The sequence below is a fragment of the Phascolarctos cinereus genome, unplaced genomic scaffold, assembly GCF_003287225.1.
Source record: "Phascolarctos cinereus isolate Bilbo 61053 unplaced genomic scaffold, phaCin_HiC Scaffold_5;HRSCAF=322, whole genome shotgun sequence".
Lineage (NCBI taxonomy): Eukaryota > Metazoa > Chordata > Mammalia > Diprotodontia > Phascolarctidae > Phascolarctos > Phascolarctos cinereus.
Window position 1 is genome coordinate 345280950 of NW_027555958.1, and position 22179 is coordinate 345303128.

A 22179-nucleotide genomic window follows, 5' to 3' on the forward strand; every position below is an offset into this window, starting at 1 on the left:
AAAATATAACATTATCTATGCCTTATTGTGTTTTCATTAATTTTGTTAAATATTTCCTAGTTACATTTTAATATGGTTTGGGTCACAGTCAGGAGCAATGTGGGCCACATGCAGCACATGTGTTTGACACCTCTGCTCCAAATCACCAACGATAACAGAAATGAAAATTAAAATAGCTCTGAGGTTTTACCTTACTCCATGCAAATTATAAAAGGTCAAAAAGGACGGGAATGCTGGAGGGGCCATGAAAAGACAGGCACCCTGATGGATTGTTGGTGGACCTGTGAAGCAGTACAGATGTTCTGGATTTCAATTGGAATTATGCAAGAAAATGGCCAAAATGTTCATATTCTTTGGACTAGCAGTCCCAGTAATGGTACATAGTAATAATAATGGTCCTGATCATCATCATCATCACAGTTAATTAATATTTATATGGCTCATGGAGGCAGCTAGGTGGCTCAGTGGATAGCATGCCAGGCTTAGAGTCAGGAAGACTCACCTTCCTGGGTTCAAATCGGGCCTCAGACACTTAGCCTCTCTTTGCCTCAATCCACTGGAAAAGGAAATGACGAACCACTCTAGTGTCTTTGCCAAGAAGATCCCGCAGAGAGTACTTGATATGGTATTACGGTCCACAGGATCAAAGAGTCAAACATGACTCACCACACACAACATGCAGTGTGTACTATGTGCCAAGTGCTCTAAGTACTTTAGAATTATTATCTCATTTGATCCTCCTGAGTCCGGGGCCAATGCTCTATCCACAAAAAGTTTACTTTCTTAATTTGAGGAGGGAGGAAGTACTGACACCTGAGGCAGTCAGGAAAGACACCCTGAAGGAGGTGGCACATAAGCCAAACCCTGAAGGAAGAGAAGGATTATGAGAGGTGGAGATGAGGAAAGAATGAATACCGGGCATGGAGGTTGCTTGTGCAAAGGTACAGACTTGAGTGATAAAGCTGAGTTTGAAGAACAGCTACTAATCTGATTTCTGTGGAACACAGTGTTTGAATGGGATTAATGTGAAATAAGGCCTGAAAGAGACACTGGAATCAGATTGTGGAAGGTCTTAAATAGTAGGCTGAGAAGTTTATGTTGGATCCTAGAGGAAAGCCATTAAAGGCTTTCAAGTGGGGAAGGGATATGGTGACATTAGCAGGTATGTGGCTTAGAAAGCTCATAAGTTTAAAACCTGAAGGTACCTTAAAGGTCCCTCTAATCCTCTGAAATCCTATTCTATTGTCAACACAGTGTGCTTTGTGTTGGATCTCTCCTTCACCCTTCCCCAACCTCTGCTCCCAGAGGACACTGCATCCCTCCCCAACCTCTCTCTCCTACACTGGAGGCATCTTTTTTCTTTTTGAAGCTCCCTTTTATGTGTCATATTTCACAGACGAAGAAACCAAGGAAGAGAAGTTAAGTAACAAAATCAAAGTTATGCTCCAGGAGCACCAGAGGAAAGAAACATTTAAATAAATAAAGTATAGAGTCTTTCTTTCCACCCTTGTTCTTCTAATGCAGCTGAGCTGAGGATGTAGCCTCAAATAATATTTCTTGCAAGCCTGGCACAGCTGGTACTTTATGAACAATATTTGCTAGTGGGATCATCTTTATGAAACATTTTGTGCTATGGGAATGTAAGTGGTTATTTTCTCTTTACACAAAAAGGCAGTTGTTTCTATTTGGTGAGCTGTAGCCAAAGGCTGTGTCGACACAAAATTATGTTTTGAACTAACGGCCATCTTGAACTACAATCCCAAAAATTCAGGTCCAAAAAGAGATCCTCTGAGGCTTGAATTATCTAAATTGTTCAAGCTTTGCTAGCATAATGGAAAGCGCATTGGACTTGAAGTCAGGAGGTGAGGGTTTGTCTACAAGGTCTGATAGTGACTAGCTATGTTTTAATTAATTGGCAAGTCCCAATAACACTCTAAGCCTCGGTTTCTTCAACTGCAAATTAATAAAAAACTGTATGGGGTTGTCCTGAGAGATATACTTTGTAAACTTTCAATCACTGTAGAAAAGTACAATTAATAATGTATTGTTAACAATAATATTACTAGTAACAGGTCCATGTATTGATTTTATAGTGTAGACACTATCAACATACTCTATCTGAAGCACTTCACTTTATCATGGGGGAAATTTAACTAATAAATAAAATGAGGCCATTTCTCCAAGCATGACATCATTTATTAATAGGGGCATTCAATCTTTCAATAAAAGATACATCAATGGTGTGCCTCCATTTGTAGCAAAGACCCAGAGAGAGAGCTAGAAGGGTCTTTTATCCCTGCGTGTGTCTTCCTTCTGATTGGCCTGATGATATGGGACCTGCCCTGGCAAATCCAACTGATGGACATTTTAATGAGTAGGTAGGCTAAGAGTTTTCAACTCCTCCCTATTACTTCATTTCTGGAAGGGGGGGAAGACAGCTGAGAAAAGTGAGCTGGCCCTCGGATGCAACTGATTAAGCTCCTCTCTGATTCATAAGGAAGGCAAGTTGCTTGCAATCTTAACCAGAAAAAGATAAAACATCTCAATCAGGTTTTCACTCATTCTCCCTTTTGTTTGGGTCACCCCAAACTTTAATGAAAGGAGCAAGGACAAAGCTCATTCTCCCTGGGGGAAGTTCTAACTCAAACTGAATCCTATTTATAGAAGAAACAGAAGCCAGGGTTCCCTTGGTTGGGGCTCAGCACAAACTAGTTAAGGAACAGATGCCTTGGGTACTAGGAGTGATCACATTATTTAGTCAGGCCCTTCAGAGACTGCCTGGCCTTTTCAGGAGTGGGTCCTTGACAAAAACAGGATGAAAAAAGAATGAATCACAAATAAATAACTGGTTATGAATGTAATAGTATAATATTAATTTCCCTCAATTACATTGAGGATATCACTTTTTCAGTCTACTTTCATGAGATATTTTCTTCAGTTAACATCCATCTGTACAATATCTCATGCAGAATGTGCAGCTGGTCTGTCTCACTGATGTGCGAACCATCAACAAATATAATTGTGGATACCGTCCATTGGATGGTTTTTAAAGTCCTGTATCAACTTGTCTAGGGGCAGATGGAGTATAATTTTGTTGATATCACTGAGACTATATGCAATTAGACTGAATTGCCATGTAAATAATTTGGAAAATATAGTAAAATGTATTATTGACACTGGCAGTAGTGTAGTTACTTTCATTGTGTGCATTTCATCAGTGTCTTCTAATTGCATGGACTCAAAATATAGCTTTGTGAAATTTAGGTGAACAAACACTATAATAAGAGTAATAGCTAGCATTTATGTGTCATTTTAAAGTTTGTGACGAACATAACAAGTATCATCTCATTTTATTCCCATAGCAACCTTGCAAGGTAGATATTATTATTTCTCTTTTACAGATGAGGAAACTGAGGCAGTCAGCGATTAAGTAATTTTGCCCAGGGTTACATAGCTAGTAAAGGTTGGAAACTGTATTTGAACTCAGGTCTCCCAGGCAATTAGGTGGCACAGTAGATGGAGTACTGGGCCTGAAGTCAGGAAGACTCATTTTCCTGAGTTCAAATCCAGACTCAGATACTTACTAGCTGTGTGACCCAGGGCAAGTCACTTACCCTGTTTGCCTCAGTTTCCTCAGCTGGAGTAGGAAATGGCAAACCACTTCAGCATCTTTGCCAAAAAAAACCCCCTCCAAATGGGGTCACAGAGAGTGAGACACAATTGAAACAATTGAACAAAAAGAAAAAAAGAACTTCCTGGCTCCAAGCCACTGCTGTAGTCACAGCATCACCTAGCTGCTTATAAAAAGAAACCCATAAAACTATGACTCTACAGCTGACAATTAGATCAGGACAAAAATCTATCTGGTTATCTTTTTTTGGAGTTTGAGGGAATTAAATTTAAACATTTCATAGAATTATAGAATTTGAAAGGGACTTCAGAAATCATTTAATCCAATGTATTCATCTTAATGATGAGGAAAATGAGGCTTAGGAAAGTAAAGGGACTCAAGATCGCACAGGCCAGTGGTGACAGAGCCAAGACTAGAAACCAAGTGCCCTGGCTCCCAGATCCAGGCTCTATCCTTCCCACAGTACTTCCTGTCTGAGTTCTTTTCATGTGAACCAAGTTCAGTCCTCAGAACTGTATTAAACCATGAGCGAACTCAAATTTCACAAACATTTATAAACACCTACTGTGTGCCAGGTGTTAGGGATGCAGAAACAATGTAACAGTCCCTCCTCCTAAGTAACTGGAGCAGGACTGGGAAATGCAACATGTACTGCCATAAATAAACACAAAATAAATTCGAAAGAGAGAATACCAATAATTAGCTGGAGTTGAGAAAGTCCTAGTACAGGAAGTGGAAACTGACCTGTGCTTTGAAGGATTTTATGGGGCAGAAAGGAGAAGGGGATGCATTCTGGATGTGGGGGAATCACTCTTTCAAAGAACTATAGGCAGGAAATAAATTATGAACTATATTAAATTTGGCCATCTGACAAATTAAAGTCGTTTATTATCAAAGCTATATAGCTTAACCCACCTTTCTAATTAAATATATATATATATATATATATATATATTGAGATTATGATCCCAAACTCTAGTAGTAGACAAAAGAACGAAGGAGAGAAAAGTGGAATGGAAAAAAATAAAACTTCACCTAAGCATTTTTTTTTCCTGAGAAATCAATAGCACCAGCTCTGGAATCAGAATTCTGGTTTCAAATCATACCCCTGACATTTACTACCTGTATGACTTTAGACAAATCACTTAACTTCTCTGATTCTCAGTTTCCTCATCTGCAAAATAAGACAGTTGGGCTAGGTGGTATTTACCATTCCCCCTTCGAGATACTTTGAGAACTGATCCTTTAGTACCCTCAAAATTATGTCACTTCTAACAAAGACTCCCCTGTGTATACTTGTTTTATTCAGCTGCTTTTGCCATGTTTATTCTCTTCAGTGCCATTTCCACTTCCTCCATAAGCACATTCAAGATGGTGGCATGTGGTGGCTACGATGTTCTCAATGGTAAAAAAGTTTGTTGTAAAAATCTTTTTAAGTCATCTGTTTCTTGTCCACCTTCCAGTTTTCCTCTTAAATGCCCCAGGATACCTTGTTTAGTGCTATCTCATGTAAAGCTTTCTTTAGACTATTTTTTTCCTTCCTACTTCTTATTACTTAATAAGGCAATACTACTCTTTCTCCATAAGATTTTACAAATGAGTTTACCATCTACATCTGTCTTGGTCTTGGCTTCCAAATCTTTCCATTTGACAACTAAGTCAACTGTTCACTCGCTAATATGGTGTTTAGGGTACCTTGGTGTCCTTATTACGGTAATTTATTCACACCAGTAAAAATTCGACATGAAATTATTATAAGTAGTATTGCCTAAGTGAGAGCTGTTTAAATTACACACAATATTTTTCTCATTTTTAGTCTCATAACTGTATTAATTTTTATCTTGGTTCTAAATTGTTGGTCTGTTTGTAGACATACAGTTGATTTAAGAATTATTCCCATATTTCCATATGGGTTTATGTCCTGTCTATTAAAATATAATCAATTTCTTTTTTTGTGACGTTGCTTAAGATGACCAGCCCTTCCAATTCTTCTTTTTAAAAAGCATTAATGATATATGGATATGAGGCTTCTGTATAGCCTCTTTCATTCCTTATTTTTCAACAATGTCTTCCATATGTTTTTCCCCATCCTCACTTAGTTGCAGCTTTGCACTGAAGTCACCAAGTATCAAAGCATATGTCAATTTAATTTGGAGAGTCTCATCTTCATCGGCTCTCTCTGTGCCTCTGATTCTCTGTCCTCAATAACAACAACAAAAATAATTTTGTATTATTATAATGAGTTACCCAAGACCCCACATGTAGTAAAGAACAGAGCCAGTACACATACCTAGGGGTCTGTCTCCAAATTCAGTGTTCTTTCTATTATTCTCAGTCACTCTCTCTCTCTCTTCATCTCTCTTTTCCTCTGTCTCTTCCTTTCTCTCTCTCTCTCTCTCTCTCTCTCTCTCTCTCTCTGGGGTATGTGTATATATGTGTCTAAGGTACTGATGCATGAGCTGCAATTATTTTCATGGTGGTCTTCTTCCAAACATTTTTCATGAGCTCTCTAATATGAGATGAATAAACATCTCATGAAATGATTTTCTCATTGCCTTAGGGTGCAAAACTAAGTGCCCATTCCAATGTTTGCTTCTCCAAAGAGAATCTATGAGTCATTCTTCCATTTAACTGCAACTTCCTTTTCTCTTCTGGTTTTGTTTATAGAAAGAATGTCATTATTTAGGTCCTCCAGTCATGTGACTATTTGTTGGTCATTAGACAAGAATTTCACATACAGAGTACAATCAACTAAGTGAATATTTAGAGGCTGTCTAAAATCTGGTTCTCAGTACCCTCTTCTGTCCCCTTTTCTGCCACTCTGACACAATCAAGGCAGATATAGAAAAAAGAGGAGGCGGTAGTACTACAAAGGATTTGGAGTCAGTGCCCTGGGTTTGAGTACTAGCTCTATTCTTTACTAGCTGTGGAGCCCTGAGTAACTCATTAATAATAATAATAATTATTATTATTATTATTATTATTCTATAGAACTTTAAGTTTAGCAAGTGCTTTACATATTTATCTCATTTGACCCTAGCACAACTCTGTGAGATAGGTGCTGTTTTTATCCCCAGACACTGAGAGAAGCTTGCTCAGAGTCACACCCCTAGTAAGTATCTGAGGCAGGATTCTAACTCGGGTCTTCTAGACTCCAAGTCAATCTAATATGTCACCTTTCCTTACAAAATCAGGATATTTGCACTGTTGTGAAGGAAGATATACATTAAGTTGCAATGCCCCCTACTGGCAAATGTATGGGAGGACAGCCCGGCATAGTGGAAAGATGGAGGCCTCTGGAGGTAGAGAATCTGTTCAAGGCTCAAGTTCTGCCTATTGCTAGCTGTGTGGCCTTGGGCTAGGCATTTAAAGTCTCTCAATCTCATTTTCTTCATCTGTAAAATGAAGGTGTTGGACAAAATGACTTATAAGTTTCCTTCCCTGTGTCATGGACAAAAATTGCAAAGAACAGACAAGGATGGATGTATTTCAATCTATTCCACTGGATCTGCATTGATAAAATCATGGATCCATTTGAGAATTGGTTATGAGGTTTTCATACAGGGTATAAATCCCTTGAAATATTGCCCAAACCTCAGTAAGGTTACCACAGAAACCATGTGCCCATAGTATTTAGAAGGAAGCTTTCAGTTGAACCCATTGGCTATAGTCCTGCCTCATGACAGTCCAAGCAGGAAGCCTTGTAAGTAGAGGTGCCACCAATCAATCATGCCCCCAAAAAGATTTCTTATATGTGTGTAGCCAGAAAAGGAGGGATAAAGGTGAAAAATAAAGTGATACCCTCAATTAATATACCATCAGGAAAATAATCCGTTGTATAATAGAAAAAGCTTTCTCTCTCATATATAATTTTGCAATAAAACAGCAACATTGAAACAAATAAAAGGTTTGTTTTCATTTGCTCATAAGTATTGAGCATGACCGTCTTTATTTATTAACAAGACAGAAAATACTTTGAAGGTAGCTTCTATTTGTCTCTGGTAAATAGTGCTGACCCTGGACAAAACTATAAAGCTCTGAAATCTTCAAAGTTTACTGACATTTTCTTCACTGTTCTCTCCCCCACTCCATTCCTTCTGCTACTTCAAGTTCTCAGTGGCTACAGCTTTGTCATGGCTCCTCCATCTCCATCAAAAAAGTAGGATTTGATTTAATTTACATTTGTTGATTGATTGACTGGTAACATTTTAGTGTGAATGAATATCAAATCTCCATCCTTGGGTAAATTTAACCAACATTTCCCACTAGAAGGAACTGGTAATATTTAGTTTGGAGAAAAGAAGATTGTCTATGTGCCCTCCCTCTCTTATATCTACCATTAAATATTTGAAGAACTATTCAAAGGAAGAAGGATTCGACTTATTCTATTTAAGCCCAAAGATGCAGACTAATACTAATGGCTCTAAGTTACACAGAAACAGATTTTGACTTAATGTGTAATACACTTCTAACAATTAGTTCTCTCCAAAAGTCAAGAGAGAAATTGTATTCCAGTGTCTGAATCCTCTGTTGGAAATGCTATATAATTAATGCATGCTACAGGTAAGGGCTAGACTAGATTACTTCTAAGGTCCCTTTCAACCCTTTTTGAATTTTTGCAGTTTAAGTCTCATCTCTAATTATGGAATAAAAGACACCAATTCTAGTTCAAGGAGTTTCAGATACCAGCAAGTGAAGAACCAACCTGGCATAGTGGATAAAAAAGTAGGATAGATCTGGAGTCAGGAACACCACAGGTTTGAATTGCACCTCAGACACTTGCTAGCAAATCATGTGACTTCTCTGAACCTCAATTTCCCATCTGTAAAATGGGTATCATAACACCACATACATGCCTCTTAGGTCTGTCACGAGGATGAAATTAGATAATCCATGTAAAGAACTTTGTAAACACTGAAGAGTGATCTGAATATGAGCTAAAGAAAGATATATGGTTGGCAGCTGGTCAAATACATATTTAATGAATGACCTGTATATTCCAGAGCCCAGTTCCTAAAAATATAGATGTATAAAACAACCTTCAGCCATTTAAACTCAAACCAAGGTAGTACTTATACTAAGGCAGGCAAACCTGATTTAGTACTTTTAGGATATTCCCACTCTGAAATGTCTTGGTGGTTTTTTTGGTTGTTTTTTTTTTTTAGGATGTTGGAGGCAGGGGCAAGATGTCATTTACATCATCTTTTCACCTCCACACACTTCAGTCCCGTCTGAGTATTGGGCCCCTGGTAAGCCCACTCCCTCTGAGCCTTCTCTTTCGTCTTTGGTCCTGTTTGATGGTCAGTTGGGCTACTTTGCCCATTCGTCCTAAAACTATACACTCTATCCCCTTCCTTTTACCGCAAGACCTCCACATTCAAGTTGTACATTTTCTGATATCATTTTGGTTAGTAGGTAATGACAATTTTCTATGATAGCCTCTCCTCATCTGACATCTTGAAACATTTCTATTCTATTCTTCCTATAGTATTTTTAACATTGTTAGTTGCTAATAATGGTATCCTTAGAAAGCATCCTTTATGTTAGGGAGGTACCTTAGCATAGTACAAAGCACATTAAACTTGGAGTGAGAAGAAGTGAGTTCCAGTTTCAGCCAAGTCATTAACCAGCTGTGTGATGCTGGGCAAATCATTTAACTACTCTGGGCTTTAGTTTTTTCGTATGCAAAGTAGAGATCATTGACCCTCAGAGTTGTCATCTGGTCTAACCAGTACTTGAATAGGAATCCTCTTTAAAATATTCCTAACAACTGTTCATCTGATTTCAGCTTGAAGACGTCCAATGATGAATGACCTCCTACAGAATCCCATTCCACAAGGTTAGGAAGGTCCACCTTATTTAAGTTTGTGGAACGGCCAATGTGAAACAGCTCTCCTCTTAAAGAGAAACCTTTATTTTGACTCCCTATTATAGTTCTTAACTCTGCAGCGTGCATCCTCCCCCGCCTCCTTCTTCAACTCTTCCTCCACCTTCTTTTCTTAATTTTTCCCTAGAGCAAGTTTCTGCAGTAAATTTCTAGACACCAACCTCTTTTCTGAGTTTTCCCTTCTAATAAATCTCTAATTTAGCTCTTATTTTCTGAGCTGCTTAACTTGTTAACTGACCCTTTTTATAAGAGAAGTCATTCTTAACAAGCTCAACTCATTTCAATTAACTCCTGCCTCTCAAGCTGGGGAATAATTTTACAAGTTAGCTTTGTAAAGTTCCAGGTTTAATACGACACCGAACAAGATATATACATATGAAATCAATCATTTTAACAATCACATTTATTTTCTTTTTTCTGTTTCCTATTTTTGACAATTCAGAGTTTATTTATTATTTCAACAATTAGATTTCTTATTTTTATAGATAGATTGTTTCACTTACTCAGACTTCACCACATCCACATCAATCCAAAGAAGTTGATCAATGCAGCCAGTTCAATGAGAAAGTCATTGTAAACTAGTTATATTGTAAAACAAAAACAGAAGATTTACTGATTTCTTGCCCCCTTCTACTTTTTAATCCACTTTTCCATCAATTTTTTGGGGGGAGGGTGGTTCATATAGACCCAATCTCAAAGAACCCAGAAAATCCAAGAAGGCATGAGTGCTAGCCATAGTGGTAAAGATCTGGAAAAATAATCTTAGATTTCATCAAGCTCTTGATGGTCTCTGAGCAAGATCAACACTAAATGCATGAAATCTTACATTCCTGTGAGCTCAGCTCCTAATTATAGGCCTCTCATTCAATTTTATTTCAATCAACAAGCAGTTGTTAAGATCCTACCATGTGCTAAACACCACATTAGGCCCCACAGACACAAAGATTTACTGACCTCTAGTAACTTACTTTCTATTGTGTCAACAGACATAGATTTTTAAAAATACCAAATGCAGACAACGTCAATGCCAGTTAATTTTGGAGTGGAGAGAGAGTGCTAGTAAGTTAGAGGAGGGAATCAGGAAAGGCCTTGTATTGGTGATGACATGTGAACTGAACTTAGAAGGGGGCTGGGAATTCTAAAAGAGAGAAGGGGAAAAGAAGGAGAACATTCCAAGCATGGGGTACATACAGTCTGTGCAAAGATAGGGAAAGAGGAGATGGAATGTTATATATGGGGAAGAGAAATGTAGGTCAGTTTAGCTAGAACAGCAGTGGCATGGGGGAAGGGAGAGGGTAACATGAAATCAGACTAGAAAGATAGGTTGGAACAAGATTATGAAGGGCATTAAATGCCAAGCAGAAGACTATGTATTTGATTTCAGAAGCATTGGGAGGCTACTTAAGCTTCTTTAGTAAGGAATAATTAAAAATATGCAACAATGAAATGGAATTAATGGAATTAAGAAAAATGGGTCATGTTAAATGTTATTTTTTATAACAGATTGTGTGAGTTACCAATTAAGTATCAACAAAGACAGCAAATGGAATAATAAAAGCAACTTCTCACTCATCTCTAATTAATTATATAAAAAGTTTTTAAAGACTACAAAATGTTTTTCTTCTCTTTTTAGAGCACATTTGTAATTTAAAAAACAAAAACAAGCCATCAGTTCCCAAAAGAAACTGCAGATTGTGCAAAGATCCTAAGATGGGAGGAGGTAGGTGGGATCAATCAGCTAATCAACAATAAATTAAGAAAATCAATAAAGTAAAATTCAAGGATAATCAGGATGCCATTGTTCAATGCTGATGGTACAAGGTATGTCAATGGAATGAAGCTTCTTTAATGTACCCCAAAGCTTATGTTTGGTATTATTATGACTCCAAATGGTGCAATAGCTTCTATGGGTCATCATATGACTTGGTGATTGGTGATACCTGGGGTAGAGTTGTAAAGGAAATCGAATGCTTTCATAAAGGGAAGAAGACCCAGGATAAGCTGAGTGAAGATAGAAGGAAACACTAAAATCAAGATAAGGAGAGAGACTGAGAATATAGGGGTCTCGAACAATAGATAAGTGCTCAGAATCAAAGAAATGGAGTACTCAGGATTTTTATTAACTAAGTCTTGGGGACATCAATTGAAAGGAGTATGGTTTTAAACTGAGATTGTGAGGCTTTAATCTATCGCCAAGAAAGGAAAGGGCCTGCCTAGTTTCTCCATTGAGAAATTGAGAGAAAGGAAGTGCAAATTGGGCCTGGCTTTGGAAGTAGGATTTATTAAATATCTATGATGTGCCAAGCACTGTGCTAGGCTGGGGACATAGATACAAAAGTGAAGTAATCTTTGTATTTAAAGAGCTTATAATCCAGCTGGGGGAGATAATGTATATAAATTGGTACATAGAAAATTGACCAAAAAAAAATGAAGTAATTTTGGGTGCAGTTGAGGAGTAGGGGGAAGGATAGAGAGGAGCTTCTTTAAGAAAGCTGGCCTAGAAGGAAATTAGAGACTCTAAGAGGCAGAGCTGAGGAAGGAGTACATTCCAGGTATGGAGAATTGGCAATCAATAAATATTTCAATCAATCAATCAATAAACATTTTTTAAGCTCCTCCTATGTGCTAGGCACTGCGTTAAGCACAAGTGAATGGAGACAGAGATTAGAGTGTTGTGTATGAGGAACGGTGAGAAGGCCATTTTGGCTGGATTTTATTGTGAAATGGGCTAATGTAAAATAAGGCTGAAAAAGTAGGTTGTTACCAGGTCGTGAGAAGCTTTAAATGCCAGAGGAATTTTTATTTAATCTTTGAAGTCATAAGGAGCCACTGGAATTCTTTGAGTAGGGGAATGACATCATAAGATCTATGCTTTTAGGAATATCACTTTGGTAGCTGTGAATTGCAGATGAACTGAACTGGGGCGATACCCAAGGCAAGGAAAACAATTTTCTTACTAGTTCAATAGTCCAAAAAAGAGTGAAGAGGCACTGTATTGAGACAGTGGTTATGTGAGGGAGAGAAGGGGATTTATTCGAGAGATGCTGTATAGGTAGAAAAAGAAAAATTTGGGCTGTCAATCAGGCATGAGTGAGAGTGAGCAGTCAGGGGTTACAAACCTAGATGACCAGAGGAAAGAGAAATGGAAAAGTTCGGAAGTTGGGAGAGTTTGGAGGGAGAGCTAATGAGTTCTGTTTTAGATAGGTCTGAGATTCCTATGAGATGTCTAGTTCAAAAATGTCGAAAGGCAGTGAAACAAAGAGAAAAAGGAAAAAGTTCAGGGTAGCACCACTGTCATTGGGTGGGAGGGAAGGAAGGAAGTGAGAGAAATGATTATTTTTCTCTTCTACTAATAACCAATTAATGTCTGGGGATCCGTGGTTTTTCCCCTTTCTATTTCCTAGTTCTCTACTAGGACAAAGCAGCTAATAAATGTCCAGGGTCACATTTGAACTCAAGTCTTCCTGACTCCAGGACCAGTGCTCTATCCACTGTGCCACTCCTAGGTGCCTCTCTGGGATCAGAGGGCAAAGCATGAAGAATACAAGACCACACCATCACACAGAGTACCATGTTAGGTGCTGGAGAGATTCAAAGTTTAAATAAGAAATTGTTGTAGTCCTTAAATAATTGACAGCCTAGGAATGAGAAAATATCAACCCAGAGAGCTTCCTCAATATTTAAAGGATCTGTAATCTCATCCCTGTGGATATTGCTGTCACCAGCACAGACTGCAATTCCTCTACACCTTGGTAGATAATCTTTGAGAGTGTCTGTGATCAAAAAAATGTATCATGGCAGCAGCCTGGTGATGAGACTCTGAATTTAGGTTGATTGGTCGTACAGCCGATTACTAGGCCTTTTCTGGAAACTTTTCCAGGTTGGAATTATCTGAGTTTTGCTGACATAGCTTTTAAGACTTTGGGAGAACTCTACGCCACCCTGAGGCATTACAGTGTGATTTTGGTGGATTTATAGCCTAGTAGGGGGACAAAACACCAACCAAGAAAGTTATCATCTACAATGAGACAGAAGCACATTGGGAAGTTACAAAACAAAGTGGCATATGAGATCTGAGTGGGGAAAAGTCATCCCCAACTGGAGGCATAATTGAGGGCTCCCTGGAAGAGGTAACATTTACATTTGGCTTTAGAGCCAAATTTAATGGGTAAAAAAGAAGATGGATGTCAGCCTAAGTATAGGGACCAGTGTCAGTAAAGGGATATTAGGTAGATAGGAAAGAAAGGACAAGAGAAGGCTTGTTTTAAAACTTAGTAGACAAGAACAAGTTTGCAGGCAGATAGGAAGACATCAATGGCAAGTGAAACTTTGAAGATGCATACATGAGAAGGATGGAACAAATCCTGAAGAAAGCTGAAGGAATGGGAGGATGTAGTAGTTAGAGGAATTAGTCTTTGGGAGTAAGTAGGTATATCTCTTCTTTAGTACTTGGAGGAAAGGAGGGGCAATGATAATGAGAAGTTTGGAGGAACAAAGAGGAACTACAGGGAATTCACAATGAATGCTCTTGATTTAAGTAGTAGATTACATAATCAGCTGTAAGTAGAGTTGTGAGCAAAGGAGAAAAGAAAATATTTGGTGTAGTTACTTTGAGGGAATGAGATAGGGAAAAGCTGCAGGCACTGTAGAAAGACTCAAGGAAGCAACAAGGAAGCACAACTAAGCTTATTTATCATTGACTTAAGGTGAGTGAAATCAATTTAATTTCATTACTTTCTCTAGTAAAACTCATCAGCCCTAGAATTAAGAGTGGAGAAATTAAATGGTGGGAGTTACCCAGAGATTAGAATTTACAAGTGGATAACAGAAGGTTAAGATATTCTAGGATAGAAGCTAGTGAAACATTGATGTTTCATGGCCTCCAAGCTAAGTATGTATATAAGTGAAGCCAGTGGAAGTCAGGAAGATAGACTGGGAAGACAGGGACAGGTCAATGGACTGAAGATCACAAGGGCAAAATATAACTTAGATCTTGGAGGTAACACAATTCTGAGAGATAGTCAAGTCTAAGTTATGACTATTTTGGTGTGTGGCTGAAATATGGTAGTGAAATGGAGGTCTTTGAAATTAAAAAGGTTGAGGAATTATGGGGTCACTTTGCCAGGGGGCTGTCAAAATGATTTGAAATTGCTATGGATGATGGCATGGGATGGACTAGAGAATACTGTAAACCAGGCATTAAAGTCACCATAAAAATTAAGAGGATGATTAGAAGTTAGTAGATGACAATCACAAAGATGAGGAGGAGTTAGCATAAACAGATTGATGGACCTCAAGGAAGGACAGGTCATTGAAAGATAATGGTAGAAAAGAGATCTAGAAAACAAAATAAGAAACAAGAAGTGTGCTCAACACCCCTCATGGTCTTTGGAGTCATCCAGAATAGGAGAAGGGATGGCCACATGCATGTAATGGGGGTGATCAAATGGGACAGCCATAAAAACAAAGAGGTATAAAGAATATTTGTTGAAAAGTTCAAAGATGTACAGGAGTTTGTTAACATTAAAGTGGAAGTTCCAAATACAATAAGAGAGTAGGCTTAGTGATAGGTAAACATGGTTGGAATGGGAATAGGGAGGAAAAGGGGTGATATAAAAATAGTGGAAGAGGTATGATGGGCAAGCCCATAGTTGTACATGCAAAACTGAGATTAGGGAGTCAGTACAGCAGGAGGCTGTAGGGTGGCATGCCCTTCTTCATGATGGCTAGGTGGTGCAGTGGATAGAGTGCAGTGGATAGAGGCCCTGGAGTGAGGAGGACAGTTTAAACTCCCTTTTCTGGTTATTAATCCCCTATAGGTATTATCTCCTCATGTTAGAATATAAGGGCATCTAGGTGTCACAGCAGATAGAATGCTGGGCCTGGAGTCAGGAAGACTATCTTCCTGAGTTCAAATCTGGCCTCAGACACTTAGATGCTTTGTGATACCAGGCAAGTCCTGTGTTTGCCTCAATTTTCTCATGTGTAAAATGAGTTAGAGAAGGAAATGACAAACCAGTCCAGTACCTTTGCCAAGAAATCTCCAAATGGGGTCACGAAGAATCAGATATAACTAATCAACTAAACAACAATAGATCATTCATCCCAGAGTTCAAAATAGAATTCAAGATGGTGGTATTTTGGTAGGAATCCATGAAGTTCCTCCTGCGGTGTATTTTAACCTTTTCTTTCTCAGTGTCAGGAAGTATGCTATGGAAATAATATATGTACCTCTATACCTAGGACTTGGTGGAGGTGGAGCCCTATTGTAATAAAACTCACTTTTATGATATTAAATCTGATCCTAGCATTATCTGAGCCATGGTGTCTAGCTTACCAACCATTACCCTTTTGTAATATGATTTCATTCTTGTGGGTCAGTAGCACAAAACATGATAGAATACCTCTGATCACATTAGAGAACACAAAAACTAGACTGTTTTTCATTTCTGTGTTTTATCACAGTAGCAAATATAATAACATATTATCCATGCATTTGTGACTGGAACTCTTCTCTGGAGGAAAATTCAAGAGTGCATACAGTTGCAAACAATTATAAATGTAAGACAAAAGTAATTTCATGACATAGCAGTTTGTAGTTTATTGGGACATGATTTGCTTGTTAGTTGCAGACCTTTGCTAAAACCAATTATTTATGTTTCTTTTCACCTTTCTTCTAATTGCTTAAAAATAAGAGAAGACTAGGTGGCAGAGTGGACAGACCACTGGGCTTGGAATCAGGAAGGCTCAACTTCATGAGTTCAAATATGGCCTGACACTTACTGGTTGTGTGACCCTTGTCACTCAACCTCATTTGCTCATCTGTAAAAAGAGCTGGAGAAGAAAATGGCAAACCATTCTAGTATCTTTCCAAGAAAACCCCAAATGGGGTTACAAAGAGTTGGACAAGACTAAAAATTGACTGACAAAGGGAGGACTTAAAATGATATTAGAAAACAAAAAAGTCATAAACATTATATTTTTTTAAAAATTAGTGTACCAATGCATAAATTAACAATTTGAAGATATTTGCATACTCCAAGTTGCAATATAACTTTTTATTTCTTTGTATTTAAACACTTGAACTAAAAAAAACCCAGTACCTGATGAAAAAAAACAAAAACAAAAACAACAACAGTCTGGAAAGATGTTGAGGCCAGACAATAAACTGCATTTCTGTTGTCCAAGGATCATGCTACCTAGTTTTGGAGAAGTGATTTGCAAGCTGATGAATTTTTCTTTCACATCATCACATGAAGACTACTAAGTCACAGAAAGGTTGCAATCTGTATTAGTAGAGAGAGTTCTCACATCAATCAACTTATAGTTCCTTAAGGTACATTTATATCTATAGCCATAGAAATACAGACAGACAGACAGACACACACACACACACACACACACGCAACATCCATCTTGCCATATGAAAAGAAGGCATAGTATCATTTCTGAATACTGAATATTTGAAAAGAAGGCTTTTAGGTTGGTATGCTCTGGGTCTGATCTTGCCTCAAAGTAGGATAGTAGATCAAAATATCTCTAATGATCTTTTCCTGCTTTATGAGAACTATGGATATGTCATTTTATTTGGACAATTTTTACTTGACTGGTCATTTCATTAAAAAAAAATACCCCAAAGTTTCCTCATTTCAGCAACTAGTAATTGCAAATATATTGCAGCAAAAAGCTGTAAATCTGTGGAAGCAAAAGGTGAGGTGCCAGTCGGGCTGAAGAGCATGCTTGTGTAGAATTCACTAGGGCATACTTTCCAGCAGTCATTATTCTTTGACCTTTAACATAGGCATGTTCAAGATAATAGGGAAGACCTCAGAAGGCATTGTCATGGATATAACTATCACTGACTTTGTGACTCAGTGTTATCACTTCACAACTCTTTGGCATACCCTGTACCTTAAGGCCTTCAGAAATTTACAGTATAGCCCACTGGATCACCCAAAACACAGTGGAACACAAACACAGAGGTAAGAGGACTTCCCAGGGCCATACTGCTCTTTCAAACAAAGGGCTCCCGGCTCTCTTACTCTACCTCCTGGCAACAAAGTCGACAGGGCCACATGTGGGGCAATTCAGGAGCAGCAGGCCAGAAGTCTGACTAGCTCTGCATTTAGAAACTAGCTAAAGGCAGCTTCAGAGAGGAAGAGAGAGGGAAGTGCTCTCATCAGGGCTACTGGCAACAGCTGCTGCCTTCCTGTCTGGCTTTGATGATTGCTGTAACAATTGCTTCCCACATCTGTTCATGGACCTTGCCCTAAGCACACCAGACATACACAGGAGTTCCCTTTTCTGTCCACTACCTCACAATAAAAGGGTGATATCAGAGAGTAGCTATCTGAGTCTCCCTTTCAGTTAATAACCTTGCTGAAGTAGGAGAAACAAGGCAATTCTACATGCACTCAGACAAGTGCAATTCTATGTGCACTCAACTAGTGTTTATACCGAATTGATTGGCTCTTGGAAAAAATTTGATTAGTCAATTTAGTTAAAATGGTCAATTTAATCATCTCACCTAAAACAATAATAATAAATCTCATTTATGAAGCAACTGATACTTGCCAAAACCTTGTTACAACAGTCCTGCAAGTATATACATTATACACAGAATTCAGTATATGTGTACATACATATTTGTGTATATATTACATGTATATGTGTATAAATATATAGGTATATTGTGTGTGTGTGTGGTGTGTGTGTGTGTGTGTATCCTCTAATTTAAAGTTACAACCAGAATTGAGATATTTTGCTTAGGAACCCAGAAGATGGTCTTAGCTCTTCTGGATTAGAATGTAGCAGTCTGGATCCAGCATTTGTATACTTATTTATTCATTCATGTGTTGACTATCTAGCCGGCAGCTTGAATAATGATAACATTGTACTAAGGACAACAGATTTTAAGCTGGAAGAGACTTTAGGGATCCCTCGTTTTATAAACGGGGAAACTCTAGACTTGCCTTGACTCTCAGGTCAGTGCCTTTTCTGCTCCATCATTCTGCAGTGGCCAGAATATTGGTGCTAGAGTCAAGAAGACCTGAATTATAATCCAGTCTGACACTAGCTGTGTGACCCTAAGCATGTCCCTTAACTTCAGTTTGTCTCAGTTTCCTCATCTGTGAAATGGCTACCATAATGACATCTACTTCCTAGGGTGGTTGTGAGGGCAAAATGAGATCATATCTGTAAAGTGCTTTGTAAACATTAAAGCACTATGTAAATGCTATTGTTGTTGTTGATCCACTTCTAGGTTTAAGCATTTTGTCTGACAGTGATTGTACTGTAGCACAAGACTGTCAACACTGTAGATATACCATGTTCCCCTTCCTTCTTCTACCCACCCTATTCTACAAAGGAGGGGCACGGTTCATGAATTTTATCCCAAAGGCAGAAATCCTTAGCTACTGCTAAGAACTCTTTTAGTTCTACTGCCACCAGCAACTTGTCTGCAAAGACTTAGTTAAGTCCTTTACTTCCCTGCCTCGGTTTCCCTCTTCTCCCTCACCCTTGCCCCATTTAAATTTGGGCTAAGGTAGCAGTCAAAAGCTTGATCCAAGTGCTCTTAAAAAACAGGGCAGGCTAAAGGTAAAACTGTTTTCACTATGTCTGATTCTAACCCTGAGGTGGTTAGCTGGGAGAAGGTTGGAGGAAGAAAGGAAGAAGTGTGGGAGTGCTAGGAGAGATTAATAATAATGATAACAATAGTAATGACAGCTGACATTTATATAGGACTTACTATGTACTAAGCATTGTGCTAAGTACTTTACACTATTATATCATTTGAGATTCATAACAACCCTTGGAGTTATATGCTCTTATAATCCCCATTTTACAGATGATGAAACTGAGGCAAACAGGTTAAATGCCTTGCCCAGGGTCACACAGCTAGCAAATGTCTGAAGTCGTATTTAAAGTCTTCCTGACTCTAGCCCCAGGGTGCCCCCTAGCTGCTTTAGGAAGAATGTAAAGAAGGGAAGGTGATGGTGATTCATGAAGCCCTCCAATAAACAGCCCCTTGCTCACTTAATGACAACCACAGAGTTGGGGCCAGAAATGATCCAGTAATGGCATAGAAATGGTTGTGAAACTTCCATGGCTGCTAAAATGCTTCTAAGGCATCCATTTTGACAAACTTCATTCTTGGTACCCTGAGTGGGAAGCTACATCACTATTCCCTAAAAGTCTAAAGACAGCCGGACAGTTATTTTGAATTACTCTACAGAAGAAAGATTGACAGACTTGTGGGGATCTGTCTACATTTTACCAATCTCTCAAGTTTCAATTATTTGTATAAATTAAATTATTTAGTATTTATTAAAAAAAAACCCAGCCATCAATGATACATGTGATTGAAGTCAATCTTATAATTAAAGTTATGAATTCCAAGACATTTCTTCAGCTAAATAAAAGTGTAATTACAGTGGCTAAGTACTAGAATTACTGTATATGTCTGAGCATTGGATACTAGTACATAAGAAAATAGTAGTTTTCCATTACTGTTACATTCATTGGTACTCTACATCCTGCAATGATAAAAGCAGCAGTGAATTATCAACACTGCTTTAGAATATTAACACCTGTCCTGCAAGGTAGAAAATGGACTATAAAACCTGGAAATGCATATTTACTTTTCTCTTATCACACAAAAATGCAATTCCCTTTCCAGGCTTAGTGAAATGATGCCTTCATTCATTCAAAATATAAAATCTCAATAGGATGTTTTTTTCTTTAAGGTTTACATGTAAAAAGAAATGTTCCACTGACATTCAAGTTCTCCTTCAAAGAGTCCACTGTTTGCACAGGACTGTTACCTGCACATCTGCATTGGGATCCTCTGATCTATTCACCTAATTACTTTATAATTTCACTTCAGACTTTAATAATAGGAAACTGACACCGAAGAAAATAGAGCAAGAGTAGCCTACAATACAGCTGGCAATAAGAGATCTGAATGTAAGTGTCTGACTCCTAAAGAACCAATTGGAGGTTTTATAATTGTTAAAAAGGAAAAAAAGGCAATATGAATCCATCACCTGCTGTTTCAGTATTTCACCTCCAATTCTGGGGAAAGTACCATATGGGTTCATGCCCTCACCCCATCTTTTGTAGATAAAAATCACATCTAAAAAATCTCTTACATATTTACATCCGTCATTTTTTTTTCAAAGATGGAAAACTGGATCTGTTAAATATTCTGGAGAAGGCAGGGGGCTGTGAGGGCAAAGAAATGAATTGATGAGTCTGCAGAGACTGTTAAGAGAAGTTTACAGATAAGAGCCAGAGAGTCTGGGAGATGGGAATGAATGAAATATTGCTGCTTAGGATTAGGGCCATGGCAGGGAGAAATATGAACGAGGTCATGGTCAGCTGAAGGGTGGGAAATGAAGAGACTGGGTGAAACGAGGGCAAGCTGTTTGCAGTCATGAGGCCCGAGGTCAGATGAGGAAGGAAAACGACAGGACGAGTGACTCTGTGAGGGCAGTGAGAATGGGAGTGATGTGTGTGTGGCTAAGTACGTGAGGAGGGAAAAGCGAATGGTTTGACAGGTAGAGACAAGGAGATGGTCCAAAGGGAGGGAAGGGGGAGTTTGTAATAGAAAAAAGGAGTGTTTTCTCCTTTCATCCCAACTCACCGAAGAGGCTGTTGCTAAACCCGTCCCATGCGCAGCCCACTGTGTCCCAGACCCAGCCGCTCCTGAGGCAGGACACGAAGGTAAAGGTGACTCCAAAGAGGGACACAAGCAGGTCACTGAAACTGATATTCACCAAGAGGAGGTGGGTCGGGGTGCGGAGCCGCTGGAACTTATAGTAAAGGACGAGCACCAGCAAGTTGTTGCACAAACCCAGCAGCCCGATGGTGGCGATCAGCAGCGCTAGCAGCTCGTAAGTCCCGGGACTGAAAAGGGGCGCTGGACGAGGGCTCCCCTCCGGCCCGGGCTCCCCTGCAGCCCCAGTGCCTCCGGCTCCGCCTGCTCGGCCACTGCCCCAGTAGCCGCCACCGCCGTCGTCGCTACTGTTGCCTGAGTACATGGCTAGGAAGCAGGCTGCCCCGGGAGCAAGCGCTCAGCGCTCCGCGCTTCCAGCTGCTGCCAGCACCCTGGGCGCGGCTGTGGCTCCAGCTCTGGCTCCAGCTCCAGCTCCAGCTCCAGCTCCAGCTCCAGCTCCAGCTCCCGAGCGCACTGGGGCCATGGCGAGGGAGAGCAGCAGCCGCCGCCGCCGGGGCCGCTCCCACGGGAAGCGCCAATGAGAGTGGGAGAAGAGGCAGGCAGCCCACTCTCCCCTGATCTGGCTCAAGGCAGCCTTCCCTTCCCCCACCTCAGCCTCAATCCATGTGCGTGCGTGCGTGTGTGTGTGTGTGTGTGTGTGTGTGTGTGTGTGTGTGTGTGTCTGCGCGTTTGCGCGCGAAGAGGGGATAAAAGGAGGAAAGAGAAAACTGTTATATCAAAAACGTGGCAGGCACATCCCCCTTACACACTTCTCCTCATTTCCGAGGATGTAAGGAAACATACTACTGTGTGCCTGACAATAAGAGCTTAACAAATCTTTCTCTTTCTCTCTCTCCTGTCATCTCTATCATTTACCATTTTTTCTATTTTAATGTCTATCATCTATCATCTATATCTATCCTGTATCAATCAGTTGTCTCTATT

The 22179-nt window shown here is 39.3% G+C and overlaps 1 protein-coding gene across 1 annotated transcript in view; it reads right to left on the reverse strand.

The window, feature by feature from the left end:
- The window catches only part of OPN3 (opsin 3), a 55562-nt gene extending 33681 nt beyond the window's left edge, over window positions 1-21881 (reverse strand). Inside the window, exon 1 of the mRNA XM_020982058.2 lies at window positions 21163-21881. Coding sequence (XP_020837717.1) covers window positions 21163-21559 — 397 coding nt within the window. The 5' untranslated portion in view covers window positions 21560-21881. The remainder of the gene's footprint in view (window positions 1-21162) is intronic.
- Between the last annotated feature and the right edge of the window lie 298 nt (window positions 21882-22179).